The sequence below is a fragment of the Megalobrama amblycephala genome, linkage group LG1 (genome assembly GCF_018812025.1).
Source record: "Megalobrama amblycephala isolate DHTTF-2021 linkage group LG1, ASM1881202v1, whole genome shotgun sequence".
Taxonomy (NCBI): Eukaryota; Metazoa; Chordata; class Actinopteri; order Cypriniformes; family Xenocyprididae; genus Megalobrama; species Megalobrama amblycephala.
The window spans coordinates 33,828,948-33,848,199 of NC_063044.1; the positions used below are offsets into that span (position 1 = coordinate 33,828,948).

General features: G+C 36.9%; 1 protein-coding gene across 2 annotated transcripts in view; it reads left to right on the forward strand.

Annotated features, from left to right (window-relative positions):
• The window catches only part of cyth3b (cytohesin 3b), a 48,602-nt gene that overhangs the window by 3,900 nt on the left and 25,450 nt on the right, over positions 1-19,252 (forward strand). Inside the window, exon 1 of one of the 2 annotated variants that reach the window (XM_048190610.1) lies at positions 17,071-18,691. The exons of the other annotated variant lie outside the window; for it this stretch is intronic. Within the exon in view, the coding sequence (XP_048046567.1) occupies positions 18,652-18,691 (40 nt within the window). The 5' untranslated portion in view covers positions 17,071-18,651. Of the gene's footprint in view, positions 1-17,070; positions 18,692-19,252 lie in introns of those variants that run through there. 2 annotated transcript variants of the gene reach the window in all.

Consider the following 19,252-nt stretch of genomic DNA (forward strand, 5'->3'; position numbering starts at 1 on the left):
CATTAAATCTGGTTAACCCTCAGACTTTTTTTTACTGTAAACCCTAATGCTAAAAATAATTAATTGGTTTGAGTAGGGCAAACTTAAATTAATTTGTTCAATCAAATTAACTTTTATGAGTATTTTAGCACTTCCATTTTCTTTTGAGTTAATGAAACTGACACATTTTATGTAATCTTCTGTGTTTCATTGTTTTCAGTTTTATGAACTTAAACTTAATCAAACTTAAGTTTAACTGAAACTGGGCTGGGATTTCTAGCACACTTTGCCATGGCACTCGAAAGGGAGAGTAAATGCTAAAATTAAGTGTTAATGTTAAGTGGGAGATTTATTAGTGTTTAATATTTAGCTATGCTAATTTAGAAGAGTTTCTGTTATGTTGGGTTTTTGGGGTGTTACCATCACGGTGACAAGTGGAGCATGAGCTTACTTTGAGAACAGATATATGTTAAAAGGTCTATATTGCTGAACTCATTCAGCAATTGCTATGCTATGCTAATGCTACAGGTATCCAATCACTCTGTTACCAAATAGCAAGTTAGCATTTATTGAATTATAGCTAGTTAAAAATAACCAAGTTTCCACTACTAAACTATTTAAGTTGAGAGTACATGATCATTTTAATTTAAATGTGAGTTTTCATTTGATTCATTATTTGATCCAAATCATGCTGAAATCACGTGACTTTGGCACTCTGAACTGCTGATTCGACACAAAAGATTTATAACCCTCCAAAGCTTCATGAAACAGTGTTTTGAAATTGGCCATCACTATAACTCGTTATTTTGGCGCACCAAAAATATTCTTGTCGCTTTATAATATTAATATTGAACCTCTGTACTCACATGAACTGATTTAAATATGTTTTATTGATTTAAATATGATTTAAATATGTTTCATTAATGGATCTTGAGAGAGGAAATGTCATTGCTGGCTATGAAGGCCTCACTGAGCCATCGGATTTGAACAAATATATCTTAATTTGTGTTCTGAAGATGAATGAAGGTCTTACGGTTGTGGAACGACATGAGGGTGAGTAATAAATTACATTATTTTTATTTTTGGGTGAACTAACCCTTTAACTTAAAAAAAATTGATGTAACTGATTACCTCAATTTCTTTTTGAGTTTTGCCAACTTATTCGGGTTTACACTGATTTATATAAAAAAATAATATAAATTTAATTTTAGTAAACAAACAAAACTGATTATTATCAGTTAAAAAGTATATTTGTGGAAACTGTGATACAGTATCATTCAAATATTTTGAGGTGAGTAAGACTAAAAAAGAAAGAAAGAAAAATTAATTAATACCTTTTTTCAGCAAGGATGCATTGAATTGATCAAAAAAGACATTTAAGTAAAGACATTTATAATGTTACAAAAGATTTCTCTTTCAAATAAATGCCATTGATTTAATTTTCTATTCAAATGATTTTACTTCTTGGGTGTTAATATTATGCTATTCGGTGGTTTATATATCTAATGATTCTTACTGGTTTTGTGCCTGTAAGGCTTTAAAATATTTAATATAATGGGACACCAAAGTGTACCATAGTCATAAAAAAAGTGCCATGAAGGATCTTAATAGTGATGTTTGTTTGGCTCATCTACAGTCATATCTAAAGATGAGAATATCAAAAATACGTACTTGGGTGTGGACTCTTTTGATTTGGTCTAGTAAGCAACCAATCAGTCAACATTCACCTTCACGCTAAAATTTTTAAGAATCCTTAATAATGGTAGCAACCAAAAGCACTCTAGCAACACCCTAGAAACCACAAAGAACAACTTGGCAAATACAAAGAAAGCTGTCAGGCTGTCAGTTTTTTGTTTCTGATGTAGATGTGGTTATTGAGCTTTCTTATGCATTCACATTCTTGTCTGTTGAGAGGGATCCCTGAACCATTCCTATTTGTGACCTTGATGCGTTTGAAGTTGCCTTTATGCCAGAGAGATTTAAGCCTTGCATCAAAATGTAGTGCTTATGCCAGCTAATGTCATAATATTGCATTTGAAGTGACACAGTCATAGTAGAACTATGGCAGGATTGAGGCGAACAGCGAGTCTTTGTGCTGCAGGGCAATGGGGTGTTTCTCTAGGCATGATGTGATTTCATGACGTCAGCAGGGAAACCACAAGCGAAGCATCAGTCTATAGTGATTCACTGTTGACTCTGAACATGGACTTGTTTTGAACTCGGATCTGTTTTAGGTGCGATTGTCCAAGAGACTGACAGAAGTTGTGAGTTGTGACAGAAGAACACTAGTGAGCTGTTTTGTCTATATAGGTAGATACTTTATGGCAGCATCCTGACGACCCTCATAAGGGATTGTTTTGAAGTGTGCTATAAGTGCCATTACAGGAAACACAAGAAATTCAATTCACTATTGATCTCAAGTTTGACATTAGCATGTCACTAAGCTTTTGAGGAAGTACTCTATTGAAATATAAAAATTCATAGCACATATTGATCAAAATAGTCAATTTAAAAAAATCAGTTATGCTCTGTTTCTTTTTTAGTTAGAGTACGTTTACACTACAATGATGTTTTTCCTTTGACATTTCCACGTACAGACGACACCATTGTCAAAATGATCCCCATTCATACGAATCTGTGAAAATGACTAAAAACGCTGTATTCTGCTGGCAGGCCATTAGATGGCGATAAAACACTATAGACTGAACATGTAATGCGCATGTGCATGACGTCATCATTTTCACAGATTTGCGTTTTTGTTGTTTACACGGAGACCATTTCAAAACCTTACACTTTGAAACCCGTTTTCAAAAACTTGTGTTTTCAGGCCACAAAAAACGCAGCTGTCATGTAAATGAACAGCCAAAACGCATAAAAACCTTTCTATTTTTTGTTGAAAATGGTGTTGTGTAAACAACCCCATTGTTTTCATTGTCTGTTTTGCCTGAGTTCTAGTTATTGGTCCGTTGTCATGGTTTCTAATTTGTCCACACCTGTTTCCTGTTCTGTTGATTACCTTACTCTGTGTATTTAATCCTTTAGTCTTCCTTGGTTCTTAGTCTTGTGTTAATGTTACATTCCCTTGTGTAGAATTCTTGTTCTCAGTGTCTATTAAAGTTATATTATTGTTCTTTCTGTGTCACGCATCGTCCTTGGATCTTTAGAAGGGATGGGGATGGGAGAACAAAGCTTTTTGAAGCTTTGAATCAATTAAACCAATTGCTTCGCAAAATGATTCATTGATTCGAAGCGTTCGAAACGTCAAACGCTGGTGACCCCTGCTGGTCAAAACAGTGTAAGTCAGCCAAAGCTCAGGCCAAACATGCATAAAACAGCTTTTACAAACCCATTGCAAATGTTTTATTAAAAGGGGGGGGGGGGGGGGATCTCAGTGAATCCGCATGATCCATGGGTTCACAGAGATCATCGCCCCCCAGCAGTGTATCATTGTAATTTCTAAATGTTTCAAAACAGTTATGACATAAAGAAGCCTCGTTTACTGAAATCACGTGACTTTGGCAGTTTGATACAAGCTCCGAAAAACCATTTTGAACCAAAAGTTTGCTTCATGAAGCAGTGTTTCGAAAGTGCCCATCACTACTTTATTCAAGCAATCTGTGAAAATACTATAGGCGAATTTATCTAAAACTTTTTAAAACCTTTTTCCAAATTCTTCTATTAATATGCAGTTTTCATGGCCTCAAATTAATTCATCATATGGAATAGCAGTACTTCATAAAACTGATTCGTCAATGTAGAGAACCATTAAAAAATGACCAATTGAAGGAAAACAGTGATTAAAAATGCTGATCAGTTTTAGGACCTAAGATACTGTCCTGTATATAAATATATGTACTTTTTAGCCTGAAATGTATATGTCAAATGACGAAAAATCATGAACACATTGTATGCTAAGTTAACCACCTATATTAACAATCCTTTTGACACATTTTGCCATTTTGCATGATTAATTCTGCTGAGCTAGTCACAAAGCATTGGCTTCTTTGTGAAGGATGCAAGCGATAAATATTTGGCCATATCTTTGAAGGCAGCATCCCTATGACGCCTTAAAATGCAGTCTGGAATCTCAGGAGCAAAGCTTAGGTTTCAAGGTGAGATTAATGCATGTTACTAAAACCCTCAGCTTTGACATCAGCAGATACTGTTTTCTAATGCAGTATTCATTGTTATAAATGGGGCCTGTGCACAAAACCAATTTTATGCCCTCTGAACTAATGTTGTTTTCGTCACCATTTAAAATGACTTACCCATTTTTATTGGGACTTCACTGTTCATTAAATGGTCCACATTGTAAAAATAGCTGGCTAATTCCTCTCACTCTAACATTAGCACATAGTACAGGGTTAAAAATTTAAGCATACAAAAATTAGAAACACATTTGTACAAACAATACGGCAGTTTGAGGAATTTAGGTTGGCGCAGGGAAAACTGAAGACTCTTTCACCCCCTCTTAAAGGAAAGCAGACTGCAGACGAGTCTCTGGAGTGTTGGAGCATGTGGCTGATTGCATTCCTTGGAAAGAGAGCCATGCTTTTGAACAGCACTATTTTTCACTGATGGAGTGGGATGCGAGCAGTAGAGGTGAAGGAGAATAGATTATGTAAGGGATCATGGATTGTTTAAGCCGTTGAAGGATCAGGAAAAGGTGTATCCAGTGGTCTTGGACAACAGGTCTCATTCTCTCCTTCCTCTAGCGTGGCCTTGTGTCCTCAGAAAGAGGTTATTGAACAGAGAGTTGTAATTTTATAATTTGATTGTCATGCATGACACAACCCTTTCAAAGAATTTCCTCAGAATTTAGCAGTTCTGGCTTAACAAGCATCACTATTATTGTGTTCAGCAGAACAAAGAAATGTATACAGGTTTGGAACAACTTGAGGGTGAGTAAAAGATGACAGAATTTTCATTTTTGGGTGAACTATCCCTTTAACTTGTGCAACAGGCATGAATGATACCTCAAAAATGAGACGTGCATTGATACGTTTTTAAATAATCAAATGTACTGTTTGTGTATGCCGAAAAAGACCATAGACTTACACTAAAGGAGGGACCTTGACCATATCTATTGATCAGAATGTCTTGGGGGTGGGCTTAAGGCCGCAATATCCTTTAAACAAAATCGAAGAATGAAATGGTGTGACATATTTTCTAACAAAATCAGGCCACAGCAAAGTTCGCTTCATGTTCATTTCGGGAGTTCGAAACAGCTTGCCAAAGCAAACTTTCCGGAAAAGTTTGCTCTGGCTGGTTAACACCTTTGAGCTACTATTGGTCAATGGAGATGATGTAATAGGTGGGGGTGTGGCTCTGAGGCTCCGCCTTCTTTGAGGTGGAAATCTTCTCCGGTTCATTTCTTCTGTTCAGTCTGTCGAGGTCAGACGTCCACAAGCAAATTCATGAACACACTGGGTAGTCGGCTTATAGTCGAAAATGAAGTTGTAATTCTAATTGAAAATGACTCTGACACTGTTTTTCATAACTTTCACTCTGCTTCAGTGTTACTTTAACACTATATAGAGAGGGACCATATGTAATCTGAGCAGTGTTGATTTAACTCTGGGGAATTTGCAGTGTATTAACCCCCCAGAACACATTGACTTTTCTGGGGCAACACCACTGTCTTCAGAAAATAAAAACATCTAGTTAGCTAGAACTGCAGGTCATGTGTGAATGTACTGTCTGTGTGTAATTCAGTTACATTCTGTATGCAAATTGTTCTGGTTAATGATTATTGTTTGTCAATAGTTAATTAAACAACAGAATTCTTTGTGTGTGGAGCATTTCCTTTGCAAATAACTATGCATCCATGTGCTGCTTTCCTGCTTTTATGTGGGATTTCTGTCAGCGATGCACTTTTAAGATGCTGCATCATTCAAAATTCATACAGTTTGACACGCAGGTCCACAGAGGTGTGTGTGTGTGTGCGTGGTTAGTCACGTTTGGCCTATATGGGTCTCTTTATAGTACATTGATGGTTTGATGAGGTAAATCAACAGAACAAACCTTCGTCAGCGGCTTTACAGACATTTGACAATCAGCTCTACATGTTCTGCCAGATGTGAGTGTGAGTTTGTGTGTGTGCTTTGCATGTTGTTGTGTCTGTTAAAAGCACAGGATTTTCAATTCATATATATGTATAGGTCATGTATAGACCCAGATGGAAAGTAGGTTAGAGGTAGTGATCATTGCCCAGCTGGTAGTACTTTATTTTACAGTCCTGTTCCGCATGTACAGACTCTGTAGTTATTGTAGTAATTACAAAAAATTGGGGAAAAAACGACTGTACCTTGCTTAGAATCTAACTTCTAACTGCACTCAGTATTTTCTTGGGTAAGTACAATACTTAATTTGAGCCAAAATTACCCCCCCCCCCCCAAAAAAAAAATAAAAAATATGGCTGTATCTCTCAGGCCCTGCCTTCTTTGAGGTGGAAATCTTCTCCGGTTCATTTCTTCTACTCAGTCTGTCGAGGTCAGACGTCTGTGAGTAAAAACATGAACACACTGGTGAGTAGAAACCATTATAGTAGAAAATGAAGTAATTCTAATTGAAAAGCAAAGCATAACCTCCAAATACATCTGCAGGTTATGCTTTGCTATTGACCCTCAACATATAGGCCTTTATTTTTGACCAATCAGCTTTTTTAAGTTGAAAATCGCTCTCATTAGTTGGTATTGTTTTTGCACCCAGTCAACAGCGGGATATTACATATACCTGACAAATTATTCTAATAAAAATAAATGAATATCGGCAAAAGAGACAGTCAAGCATATTTAAATTTTTCATATCTGCGAGTAAAGCTGATGATGTTTCTGATCAAAAGAGATCCTGAGAAGATGAAAATGTAGTAATGGACAATTCTGCTAATACTAATCAGGATAGCTGGAGACACGATCGAGCAGCGGGAGTTAGATCAGTCAGAAATCAATGTAATGAAGAGGCAACGGCATCAAAGGTGAGAGAGAGAATATCACTGATCAACTGAATAATGTTTGGTCTCTCTCAAGTATGTAGCTATACATGTGACAGAAGAATAATACACTTGGCTGTAGTTAAGCCAGTGCAGAAACTTGAATGATGCTCTTATAATTGTGCCATCATCGTTTAGTGACGTCATTGTATGTTCCAGGAAAACTGAAGTTGGTGTCGGTCACAGAACCTTTTAATTGTTGTTTTGGATCAGGTGTTGTGCAATTAATAGTTTACAAATTAAGCACAGGGTAAGTACATTGTAAGTGCACATACTATAAAACTTAAATGTGGTAACATCTTAATAAAATTATTTTATTTAAACATTTCTGAATCAACCTAAATATATTAGGTTACACCAGCACATAATTTAATAGTAAAATAATAATAAAACCCCCCCCCCAAAAGACCAAAAATGAAAATTCTGTCATTATTTTCTCACCCTCATGTCGTTTAAACTTGCATGCTGCATGCATGGAAAACAAAAGGAGTTTTTTTTTTTTTTTTTTTTAAATCATGTGCTTCCACACCAAGAGTTCATAGTGACCACGGCTTTTGAACTCCAAAAATGACAATAGTTGCGTCCCAAATGACGCACTATACACTAAGCATATACACTATGTACTTATGCACCATGTACTCATCCATGTAGTGCATGAATTGTATAAGGTTATTTTGTCATTTAACAATGGAGTTTGATACCCTCTCCCCCTCCGCTACGTAACTAAAGCTGCGACAGTTGAGTGCATGAAGTGTCCAACATTCCAAACTTCGTTTTTTCCGTTAATTTAGTGCATCATCCGGGTATTTAAAGTGTACTTTTTCTTTTTGGAATTTTCTGTGTGAACGCACTACTCGCACTATTTATACTTAAAAACGTCATAGAATAGTGCGTAAGTACGCGAATTGGGACGCACCTAAAGAAAGAAGACATCATAAACTAGTCTGTGTTAGTTGTTTGCTATATCCACGTTCTCTGAAGCCACACATGTGTCTGAGGATGCAAATATACGATGCCGCTGATAATCTTCCCCTCCAGTGAACTGAACTGGAGAAGCAGTGAATGGATTGTCTTTCACAAATGAAACTCAAAATGAGTTCAACACATTGACTGTAGTGATCCAGTTGCAGCAATTCTTCAGTTAACAGCTCACTAGAGGTCTGGTCCTGGCTGCTACAAATGCCTTAAACCGAAAACCTTTAGTTATATAACTCTAAACAAATGATCACCAAGGGTTTTCTTAAAGTCGCCACAAAACAGAAGTTGTGCTCATCTTTTCTTCACTATTGGGACCTATATATCAGAGCTAAACTGCTTCTGAAACAAGAACAAATGTAGGGCAGGGCTTAATTTTGTCCGTGGAGAATTGATTGGATGGTTGTGGTTTGCTATTGGTGTATCTCATGTGATTGGCGGGTTGCCCCGCCCTCATCATCACAGAAGAGATGCCACTGCAAGAGGGAGGGGAAGTTATTTTGATTAAAGATTACGAGGCACATGAATTTAAAACAACACTGCAATATTCCATAAAACATTAAGAATTGTCCATTTTGATTTTGTAGTGACTTTAACTTTGGGGTTGTTGCTGTTCTTCATGCTGGAACACAGCGTAAGAGTGAGTCATTTAAAGGTGCTTTTTTTGTCATTTGATTCGTATTTCGGCAAGATCGGAATGGCTATGTGTGTCCAGAGTGAAATCTCCAAAGATCGGCTACACAGAAATGTCAGATATGTTCCGTTTAGCTGTGTGTATTGGCACATTTTACAGAAATTTCACGTTCAGTCCAGCAGACAAAGTACCTGATGCTGGAATGTGTCTGGTCAGGAAATGACTGATCTAGACTGAAGGAGTTCAACAAGCCCAAACTAGCATTTCTGTGCATAATTGGCAGTGGACACGTGGCAAACACAGGTTTGACATCTTTTGTAAAGTGTAGCGGGTTAAATGGGTCACAGCCCATACTCCTGACAGCTGCTCTAGTGTGAGTAAGAGGCTCTTCAAGCGTGAGTCAGCGCACAGCCGCAATCGAGGGCTTCACCCGTGTTATGTCACCGCCAACACCTCATCACTGACCCTTCATTCAATACTTCATTACTATCAGCAATCAGCTGTGGGTGGAAATCACTAATTACTAGGTTTGATGTGAATAGTTTGCTGTGCTACTGCTGAGCTATTTATTCCAGAGCTAATTACAAAAACACTTTTTTGTATCAGTTTGTATGATGACTTTTTTATTTTTTAAATCTGCTTAATGATTACTCATCATTGGTTTTTGACTTCAAAGATTGCATTTCTGTTGACATTTGAAGCAAATTCCCCTTTATTTCACAACCTCTTCTAAATAGCGAAATGATTTCACATTTCTTCTGAGGTGTTTTTATGAAATGAGGATTTAGACACATGAACACAAGAGTAGAATCCAATAGGTCACTGTGAGAAACTGTGCCATTTTTCTAGTCAGTTTTGGTTTTGTGTTCAGTTCCTGTTTGCCAGTGTTTCCTTTGCTAGTTTGTCACAATGATCGCTGATTGAGTTATGCAGGTGTTCCTTGTTGCGTTAATCATCTCTGTGTGTGTATCAGCCCTCAGTTCATTCATTTTTTTGTTCCGTGTCGTCAACGTTATGTGTGGTTGTGTTTTCCCAACGTTACCCTGAGTTTGCTTTGTGGGATATGATAAAGACTGTTTCGTCACACGCTCCACAGTTGCTGACACTAATGCAATTAGATCATATATTGATAAATATTTTCCCACCACAAGCACAAAGTAATATGGTAGGACTGAACCAGCCCTTCACAAGGTCTTTCTTAAAGGAATAGTTCACTTTCAAATTAAAATTTCACGATAATTTACTCACCCCCATGTCATTCAAGAGGTTCATGTCTTTCTTTCTTCAGTCGAAAAGAAATTAAGGTTTTTGATGAAAACATTCCAGGATTATTCTCCTTGTGGACTTCAATGGACCCCAAATGGTTGAAGGTCAAAATTACAGTTTCAGTGCTGCATCAAAACGTTCTACATGATCCCAGACGAGGAATAAGGGTCTTATCTAGAGAAACCATCGTTCATTAAAAAAAAAAAAAAAAAAAAAAAAATTATATACGTTTTAACCAGAAATGCTCATCTTGAACTAGCTGTCTTCTTCTTCTCTATTTGAATTCCAGCAGTGTAGACGCTGCTAAGTGTATGACTGCCCTCCACAGGTCAAAGTTTGAACTAAATTGTCATATACAATATTCTAGAGCAAGTATATAACAGTTAATTCAAACTTTGACCTGTGGAGGGCAGTAATACACTTAGCAGTGTCTACACTACTGGAATTCAAATAGAGAAGAAGAAGAGAGCTAGTTCAAGATGAGCATTTCTGGTTAAAACGTATATAAATTTATTTATTTTATTTATTTTTTTTTAGAAAATGAGCGATGGTTTCTCCATCACTTCTCTGAATGGCAAAAAAAAGTTATACTACGTGACATTGTTTACAAGTTTTTTTATTGACGTCTTTCTCGTCTTTCTGCAGTTGAAACACTGATTGAGCGATTAAACGAGATATGATATATTTCAGTAAGTTGTACTGTATATTTCAACATACTTTCAGATGTTCATTCATGTTCATTCTGTAACTAGTAGTGAAGAGGAAGGATGATCACGTTCACTCGTGCTCCGCGCTGGAGCTTGAACTGAGGCAAACTGAACTGAGGATCTGTTACGCCACATCCAAAAGCGTCAAAATGGCATGTATTGTTCGAATTTCATAATAAAATGGACAGAATTTGAAAGATGACACTTTGTTTCTTATTGAAAGTAACAAAATACAGAGCTTGATGCTGGTTAAAAGTGGTTAGGCTACAAATATATTACCACGTTTGTTTTTTTATTCTATAACCTAATATTTGCCTTGATCTTTTGACATATAAGAGGCATTTGTACCATTGAAACATCCATGTTTCATAGCTTAAAACTTCTTCCTTATTATAAACAAAAAATTTATAACAAAGCAGCTCATTTTTATATTGCGGGATCTAAGATGTCACACAGGAAAATACATTATCATATGACTGCCTCCAGAGCAAGACATTGACGAATAGTTATACAGCTGACATTTGCCTATTCCGGATGTGAGAGAAACATTAAAATAATGAAAAAAATCCATGTCATGAACCGTTTAAACTGTAATTCTCATTAATGAGGGCATTATATGCCGATGAAAAGTAGAACCTTAATCAAATAAATCTTAGTAAAGTAATGATTAGATTACATTTTTTAAAACATGTAACGTTAATTAGATGAGTCATTGGGACCCAAACAGCAGCTGTTGTCCCAGAGCTTCCATTTGTAACACGTCTCACAGATTATTAAAATGTGTCTTCATTTAAACACCTACTCATTGGACCAGTTCTCTTCCTCTCCATCTCCACAGCTGGACTTAAACTAACAACGGCCCCTCCATAGTTTATAATTAAACCCCAAAAGTCCCAAAGGCTGATAAAAATTCAGTTCACAAGGAATGAATAAAACACTTGAGTCAGAGTGACTGAAGAATGTCTTGTGAAGCAATAAAGAACAGCCAGGACCGGACGTTCAGCCTTCGTCGCCTACGTTTCAGCCATAATAGCGCAACAGAGTGATTTTGTCTTTGCTGTCCCCTCTCACATAACAGAGTATGTGCAGTAATTCACCCCCTTTCTCACATCCAGATGTTGTGTCTGGACAGACGGGGCCAATATAAACAGGCCTGTTAGGTGTCCGGCAGCCCAGTTTGTCTCATTCATGGCTCTCTATCAGACGGCTGGAATCGAGCTTTAAACTCATTTCCTGTCTGAGTCATTGCAGCAGGCCTCAGGGCTTTCAGAAAGGAGCTCTCGCTGTCCCATCTTATGGGAGGCACTGATGCCCCATGCTAATGGAGAGCTGCACCTCCGATCTGCCTTGATTGATAAGGAGATTTTATTTTTGATTGGATTCATTCCATTACTAGAAGTGGATGAGTGATGAAATCCTGATGATCCTGTCACGCAGAAATGTTATCATCATTCAGAGACACTCTATTAAACTGATTAAAATATGAGGTTAGATGGTGTCTAGACTGGTAGAACTGAGGTTCCTTTGACCTTAGTCTTGTGTAGCCAGACATTTGACTGTCTGGTCCTCATAGTAGGTTATTCTGGCCAGGAAGAAGAAGAGAGGAATAGACTGTTTGAGATGCAACGCATCCAACCACAGTTCAGTTTTTTTATTTGTGAGGTTTAGTGGCAGGTAATGGGAACACAGTGAATTAGATATCTGAAAGCACAACCAGATGGGATGTCTGGAAAAAACAACATTTGCTTAAACTGCATACCTTTGTGCTTTTCATCTACTTTCTCATTGCAACATATAATGCCCTTAGAAATCAGCACATTCACAGTATACTGATGTAACGTAAACTCTAGTTTGTAAGTGGACTAAATCTGAAATCAGATACAAACTTTAAAACAATATGGAATAAATTGATAGATATTTCAGTATCTTACCACTAATAAAACTGACTTCCAGATCTGCAGTCTGGTACTTTAACATGACTTTGATCACAAGAATCAAAAAGCACACACTCTTGTATCAGGTTATGTTATGTTGAAGCACTAAATATAATGGTAGAAGATGAGAAAATAGTGAAATTGTCAAGAAGTCGGACAGTTGACGTGTCATAAACACTGACATTAACACACACAAAAATGTGTAATGGAGGCTTTACAGATGCAAATACAGATGCAAAAATTTTTCTTAAAATAAAGTTTGGACCAGAAGCCAGAAGCATATGACATGAACGACGAGTCCAGCACGACAAAATTCCACCATATTTTGCCACAAGCAAAACACACAAAAAGATCTTGTTAGCTTTATTTTATATAATCAACATTTTATTTATATTTCTCCATTTTTAATTTGATTATGCTGTTCGCAATGCTTCATGGGATTGTAGTTTCTTTCCCTCACTGAAGCCGTTACAGTCTTGTACCTTTGTATCTTTGTGCGATTTCAAATACTTTTTTGCTTCAAATCAAAGTTTGTAATGTTATAATCCACTTTGTAGCTGGTTGGCTTGGTTCATGGCTTATAAGTTATGCTTTAATGAAAACCCCTACACAGCAAAATCACCAAAGTTAAATTAACTCTGCTCGGAGTACATATGGCCCCTCTCTAAATAGTGTTAAAGGTGCCATAGAACGTGTTTTCAAAAGATGTAATATAAGTCTAAGGTGTCCCCTGAATGTGTCTGTTAAGTTTCAGCTCAAAATACCCCATATATTTTTTTTTAATTCATTTTTCAACTGCCTATTTTGGGGCATCATTAAATATGCACCAATTCAGGCTGCGGCCCCTTTAAATTCTCATGCTCCCCGCCCCCGAGCTCGCGACTGCCTTAAACAGCATAAACAAAGTTCACACAGCTAATATAACCCTCAAAATGGATCTTTACAAAGTGTTTGTTATGCAACATGTCTAATCGCGTAAGTATGGTATTTATTTGGATGTTTGCATTTGATTCTGAATGAGTTTGATGGTGCTCCGTGGCTAAAGCTAACATTACACACTGTTGGAGAGATTTATAAAGAATGAAGTTGTGTTTATGCATTATACAGACTGCAAGTGTTTAAAAAATGAAAATAGTGACGGCTCTTGTCTCCGTGAATACAGTAAGAAACAATGGTAACTTTAACCACATTTAACAGTACATTAGCAACATGTTAACGAAACATTTAGAAAGACAGTTTACAAATATCACTAAAAATATCATGGATCATGTCAGTTATTATTGCTCCATCTGCCATTTTTTGCTATTGTCCTTGCTTGCTTACCTAGTCTGATGATTCAGCTGTGCACAGATCCAGATGTTAATACTACCTGCCCTTGTGTAATACCTTGAACATGGGCTGGCATATGCAAATATTGGGGGCGTACATACAGTATTAATGATCCTGACTGTTACGTAACAGTCGGTGTTATGTTGAGATTCGCCTGTTTTTCGGAGGTCTTTTAAACAAATGAGATTTACACAAGAAGGAGGAAACAATGGTGTTTGAGACTGTATGTTATTTCCATGTACTGAACTCTTGTTATTCAACTATGTCAAGGTAAATTAAATTTTCAATTCTAGGGCACCTTTAAAGTAACACTGAAGCAGAGTTAAAGTTAATGAGATAATTAAGCGATAATTAATGAGATAATTAAGCGATTAATTAAGTGATGTTAACAAGCAGAATCACTGAAGAAAAGACAATCCTCCTCTGCTGAGATCTTGAGAGATAGATTAAATCAACTGAAGATAAAAGACATTATAATATGTTATATATATATATATATATGTTCTTGTTTCTCTTTTCTTCAATGATCCTTGTTAACAGCAGGTGTTCATCAGTAAACGCTCAATCATCACTTAATTATTTGCTTAATTATCTCATTAACATTAACTCTGCTTCAGTGTTACTTTAACACTATTTAGAGAGGGACCATATGTGCTCCGAGCAGAGTTGATTTAACTCTGGTGATTTTGCTGTGTATGGGAGAAATGAATGGAAAAAATACTTCCGAAACCAGCACTGCTGATAAATTGGACAAGCTCTAATGTACTCTATTAACTAGCCAATCTGGATAGTTATCTGAATTACATTTACCATAAAAATGCTTTTTTTTAACAGTTAAAGGAATTTGACAAAAAAGGAGGTATGTGTCTGACAGTTCAGTAAGCTTTAAAGCTTGAAGGACAAAATGGCAGATAGTAACAGCGATTTGATTGGCTGTTTGGGCTGTCAGTCATTTATCTGTCATTAGGTTATTTTCAGCCAGCATGTTCAGTATGCATCAGAAGACCTGTGAGTGGAAAGACCAATGTTAATTTAGTTACATCAACACAATGTTAGGTAATAGTTTGTCATCCAGTCCATCTTACTTCCCCGGTTTCACAGTGAAACATCTGTTAATCTCGTGGCATACTTCCAGGTATATTGTCCTTTTGCAAGTTGTGATAGATACCATCAGGATGCAGATACAGGCTGATGTGAAGTCAGTGCTGATGGTTTAATGCAGCTGTACTGAACTTTAGTCACATTATTAACCCAGAAACAAGAAATCAGATGCAGGCAAACCACTAATTACATGAGAAACAGCACAGAGCCTCTGCCAAAAATACTAATCTAATTTGTGAATGGGAGCATGACACAGGATGAGCTAAATATAGGGGCGTCAGGATATTTTCTCATCTGCCAAAGGAAAAGGAAGCTTTCTCTTTAAAATCTTTTTGGAAATGGACTCAAGATGTCAGCGTGAAACGCAGGCTATGAATAAGGCATTGTGAGGGTGCAAGGTTTCTTCTTATTGAGTTACGTGGGTGAATTAAATCAATTTTGTGCCTTTGTTTTGGTTTCATTCTTAAATATGTGAAGCAGGTGGATATGCACTGAGGATTGCTGCTGTTTCATGTGGTGCAATACTGTGGAAAAAAAACGACAACTTCATGAAATATTAACACAGAATAGATTAGTATAGGCAGATTGTAAAATCAAGAAAGTGGCAGGAAAGGGTCAAATCTGAATTGAAGTAGTTAAGTAGTTAATTGCTAAGTCAAGCATTGCTATCACCATTGCTATTAGTAGTTACTCTCTAAAAATTGTGTTGGGTTGTTATAACCCAAATTTGGGTCAAATATGGACAAACCCAGCCATTTAGATTACATTTTTAAATGAAATTTTTAACCCAACATTTGGGTTTGTCCATATCTGACCCAAATTTTTAGTTGAAACAACCCAATACCAGAGAACTCGATTGGTTGTCTGTTGCTTAGTGTCTAGCTGTAACATTCTAACACCGCATTGTTTCACACTGTACAAGTTTGGCACCACAATGCGGGTAAAAACGTTTTTTCAAGTTAGTAGACTTAACATTTTTGCCTTGTGGATGAAATTCAATAGACTTACACTGAATAAGGATTAACAAGAAAACATGGTAACACTTTAGTATAGGGAACACATATAAACCATTAACTATGAATTTTCCCTCAATAAACTCCTAATTTACTGCTTATTAATAGTTAGTAAGGTAGTTGTTAAGTTTAGGTATTGGGTAGGATAAATGTAGAATATGATCGTGCGGAATAAGGCATTTATATGTGCTTAATAAGTACTAATAAATAGCCAATATTCTAGTAATATTCATGCTAATAAGTAACTAGCTAAAAGACCCTAAAATAAAGTGTTACCGAAAACATTTTAGATTTAGTCGGAATGATACTTGCAGGTATGTTAACATATCAAAGTAATTTGTATTTTGTTAATGCAGCTGTCAGAATATGAATCACATATCTATATCTTCTGTCTTATGATATATCTGAAATGTTTCCTTCGGAACAACAACGAAACACAATAACATGTTTTCTTTGTGTCAGATGACTTTCCCAGACTAATGATCTGTGCAGACTCACATATGGCAATAACAGAGGCTTGAGTATCATCAGCAGAATGAACAACACTCCAGATCTTTTCATCAGATGTTGCAGATTTAGTGGATAAGGCTTTTGGGCTTGTAAACGGTTGGTTCCTGGTTTGATCCCAAGAAGGGAATAGCCCTTGAGCAAGAAACATTATCTTTTTGATTAAGACACTAACCTCAGGGAGACTGAGCCTAGTTATGGAGACCATTTTCAACTAAAAATAGAAAACTTTTTATGCGTTTTGGCCGTTCATTTACACAACAACGGCATTTTGGTTGCCTGAAATGCAAACTTTTGAAAACAGGTATCAAAGGCAAGTTTTTGAAAATTATACCATTATTGTCTCTGTGTAACGTACCGTGTACGTCATGCACATGCATATTACGAGTTCAGTCTTTTTCAGTCTCAGTTTAGGCGTGTAGTGTTTCTTTACAAAATGACATCGCCAACTACTGGCCTGGCATGAATAATACAGCATTTTTAGTCAACGGCATTTTGAAAGTTTTTAAAAATGATATCTTAATCGTCTCTATGGAAACTACAAAAACATGAATTTGTGAAAACAGTGATGTCATGCACAAGAATATTACATGTTCAGTCTATAATCGCATAGTTTTTCTTTACAAAATGACATCGCCAACTACTGGCCTGGCATGAATAATACAGCTCATTTTGTGGATCCGTGTGAACGGGGATCGTTTTGACATCTATACACCAAAAACACAAAAGAAAAACATTCAGTTTTTAGTACTTGTTGTCATGTTAACATAACCCAAGTCTGGCAAGTTCATGGTGCAGATTTGGAAACAAACTCAACTTGTCCTACATGTGTGGCCATAAATAAAGATTGTGAGTCATCATTGAAACATCACCTAAACAGACTCTGCTGCCACTCCCAGCTGAGTATAAACAATCTCATTATGCCAAGTTATATGAATGATATCCATAGCAAACAGCTGTGTCACTATGAGTAAATAAGACAATGAGGTCATATTATCACAATTAACACAGACATAGTATGTAATCATTGAAACAATGTTGTGGATGGTTGCTAGAGTGTGTTGCTTTACAGTTGCTAAGGTGTTTGATAAGATGGTTTTGCTGTATGTAGTGTTCTGTGTTTGTAATGTAGTGATACACGTAACCAAATAGTAATTAAGCTTGCCTCTGTACATCAAAATGGTTACAAATTGAACAAAACCTTACAGGTTTCATAATCCTCAATTTAACTACATAACCTCATGCCAGGCCAACCTACGACTACTCTATGTATATCCAATTTTACTCAACTTTGATCAGCCGGTTCACAAATAACATTGAATGGTTCATTTGTGAGTTCGACTGATCAAGATGATTAAACTTGCAGCAATTAAAAGTCATGTGAACAATAAACACTTGATTTGGTCTTGTCCCGCTCAAATGCCAAGATCCGGAAGTAATATGACCTTCTCAAATCAAGTGTGCTACTAATAATTCATAATATTGTCGATCTGAGTTCTAATCCATCTTATTTGTGTCACATTAGAAACTTCTCTTTTACTGGAGTAATATTTTATGAGTGTAATTAGGTACAGGACACGGTTTGTGTACACCGTCCACCACGAACAAGCATTTCATAATTAATTTCTCTTGCCATTGCGGGATGTAGGCTAATGCTGTGTTGTCTGTGCATTATAGTGAAGACAACTCCAAACACATTTCCAATCATGTATGTCTATGAAAGACAACTGCAGGCTGCAGCCAGGTCCTTCCCGAGTGCAGTATGTTTGCAGAGAGACCCCGCCCACCTGTTCTTCTGATTGGCTGTGATCTTTGATTTATTGGTCTCATCTCGTAGTTATGTCTCGACTGCTGTGGACAGACAAATTTCTCGTTGCTGAAGTCTAATTGCATCGTATCTGTTTAGGACATTGTGTAACCCTGTACTGTCTCCTTTTACACAAACTCAATTCCACACTTCACTTTTACCATCAAACCAAACACAGGCCTGAACACTCATGATAACAGAATTCAGGCTGATGTAATTTCACGGCAGAGGTGGTCAAACTGGTTTTACCTGAACAGTTGGTTGGTGTAAGTATGCAAACTATGTGTCCACTGTGTTTTGAGAGCAGCGCTTGTGGAATAAACACAGTCTATCTGACCTGTTGAAACTGACATCAGTTTCCTTGGGGAAATCATTCTTCAATGTGGTTCGCTTTGTGGAACGTCTACCATGTCACATAAAGAACAGCAGATATGGGACGAGAGTGATGGTACGTACTGCATATACTGTGAAAGCGTTGTGCTATGTAGTTACAGTGATACTGGACTCATGACTCATGGACACATGACTCTTTTGTTTGGAAGTGGGGCCACAGTGTGGAAATGTGTAGTGTAAGTGGGTTACACCATGATAAGGCAGCTCTGTGTTTGTGTGGTTGCTGTTGTTACATGCTGCAAGTTTTCTAATCGGCACGGCAGATGGGCAGAGACATCCTCTCCATTGTCCCGAGGCAGTCCTGGACAATATCAGGATGTCTTTCCAAGACTTTTCTTTATTAAATCCCAGTCTCCACAAAGGCCCATAGAGCCTCTGATCTCAGCATTTCTCTTTTACGGCTTTTGTTAGATGGTAAAATTCTTTTTCTTATCCAATTAGAGACAACTGTAAGTAACCCATTTGTAGGTCGATTCCCCTGAAAATTGTAAACACTGTGATGTGAATTTTGCATGTAATTGGCTAATGCATCAAGGACACACTGTAGAACATGTTTTTGTGCTTGGATTTCAGGCTTTAAGCAGCCTTAGCAGTCACAAGACTGAGTGATGGGAAT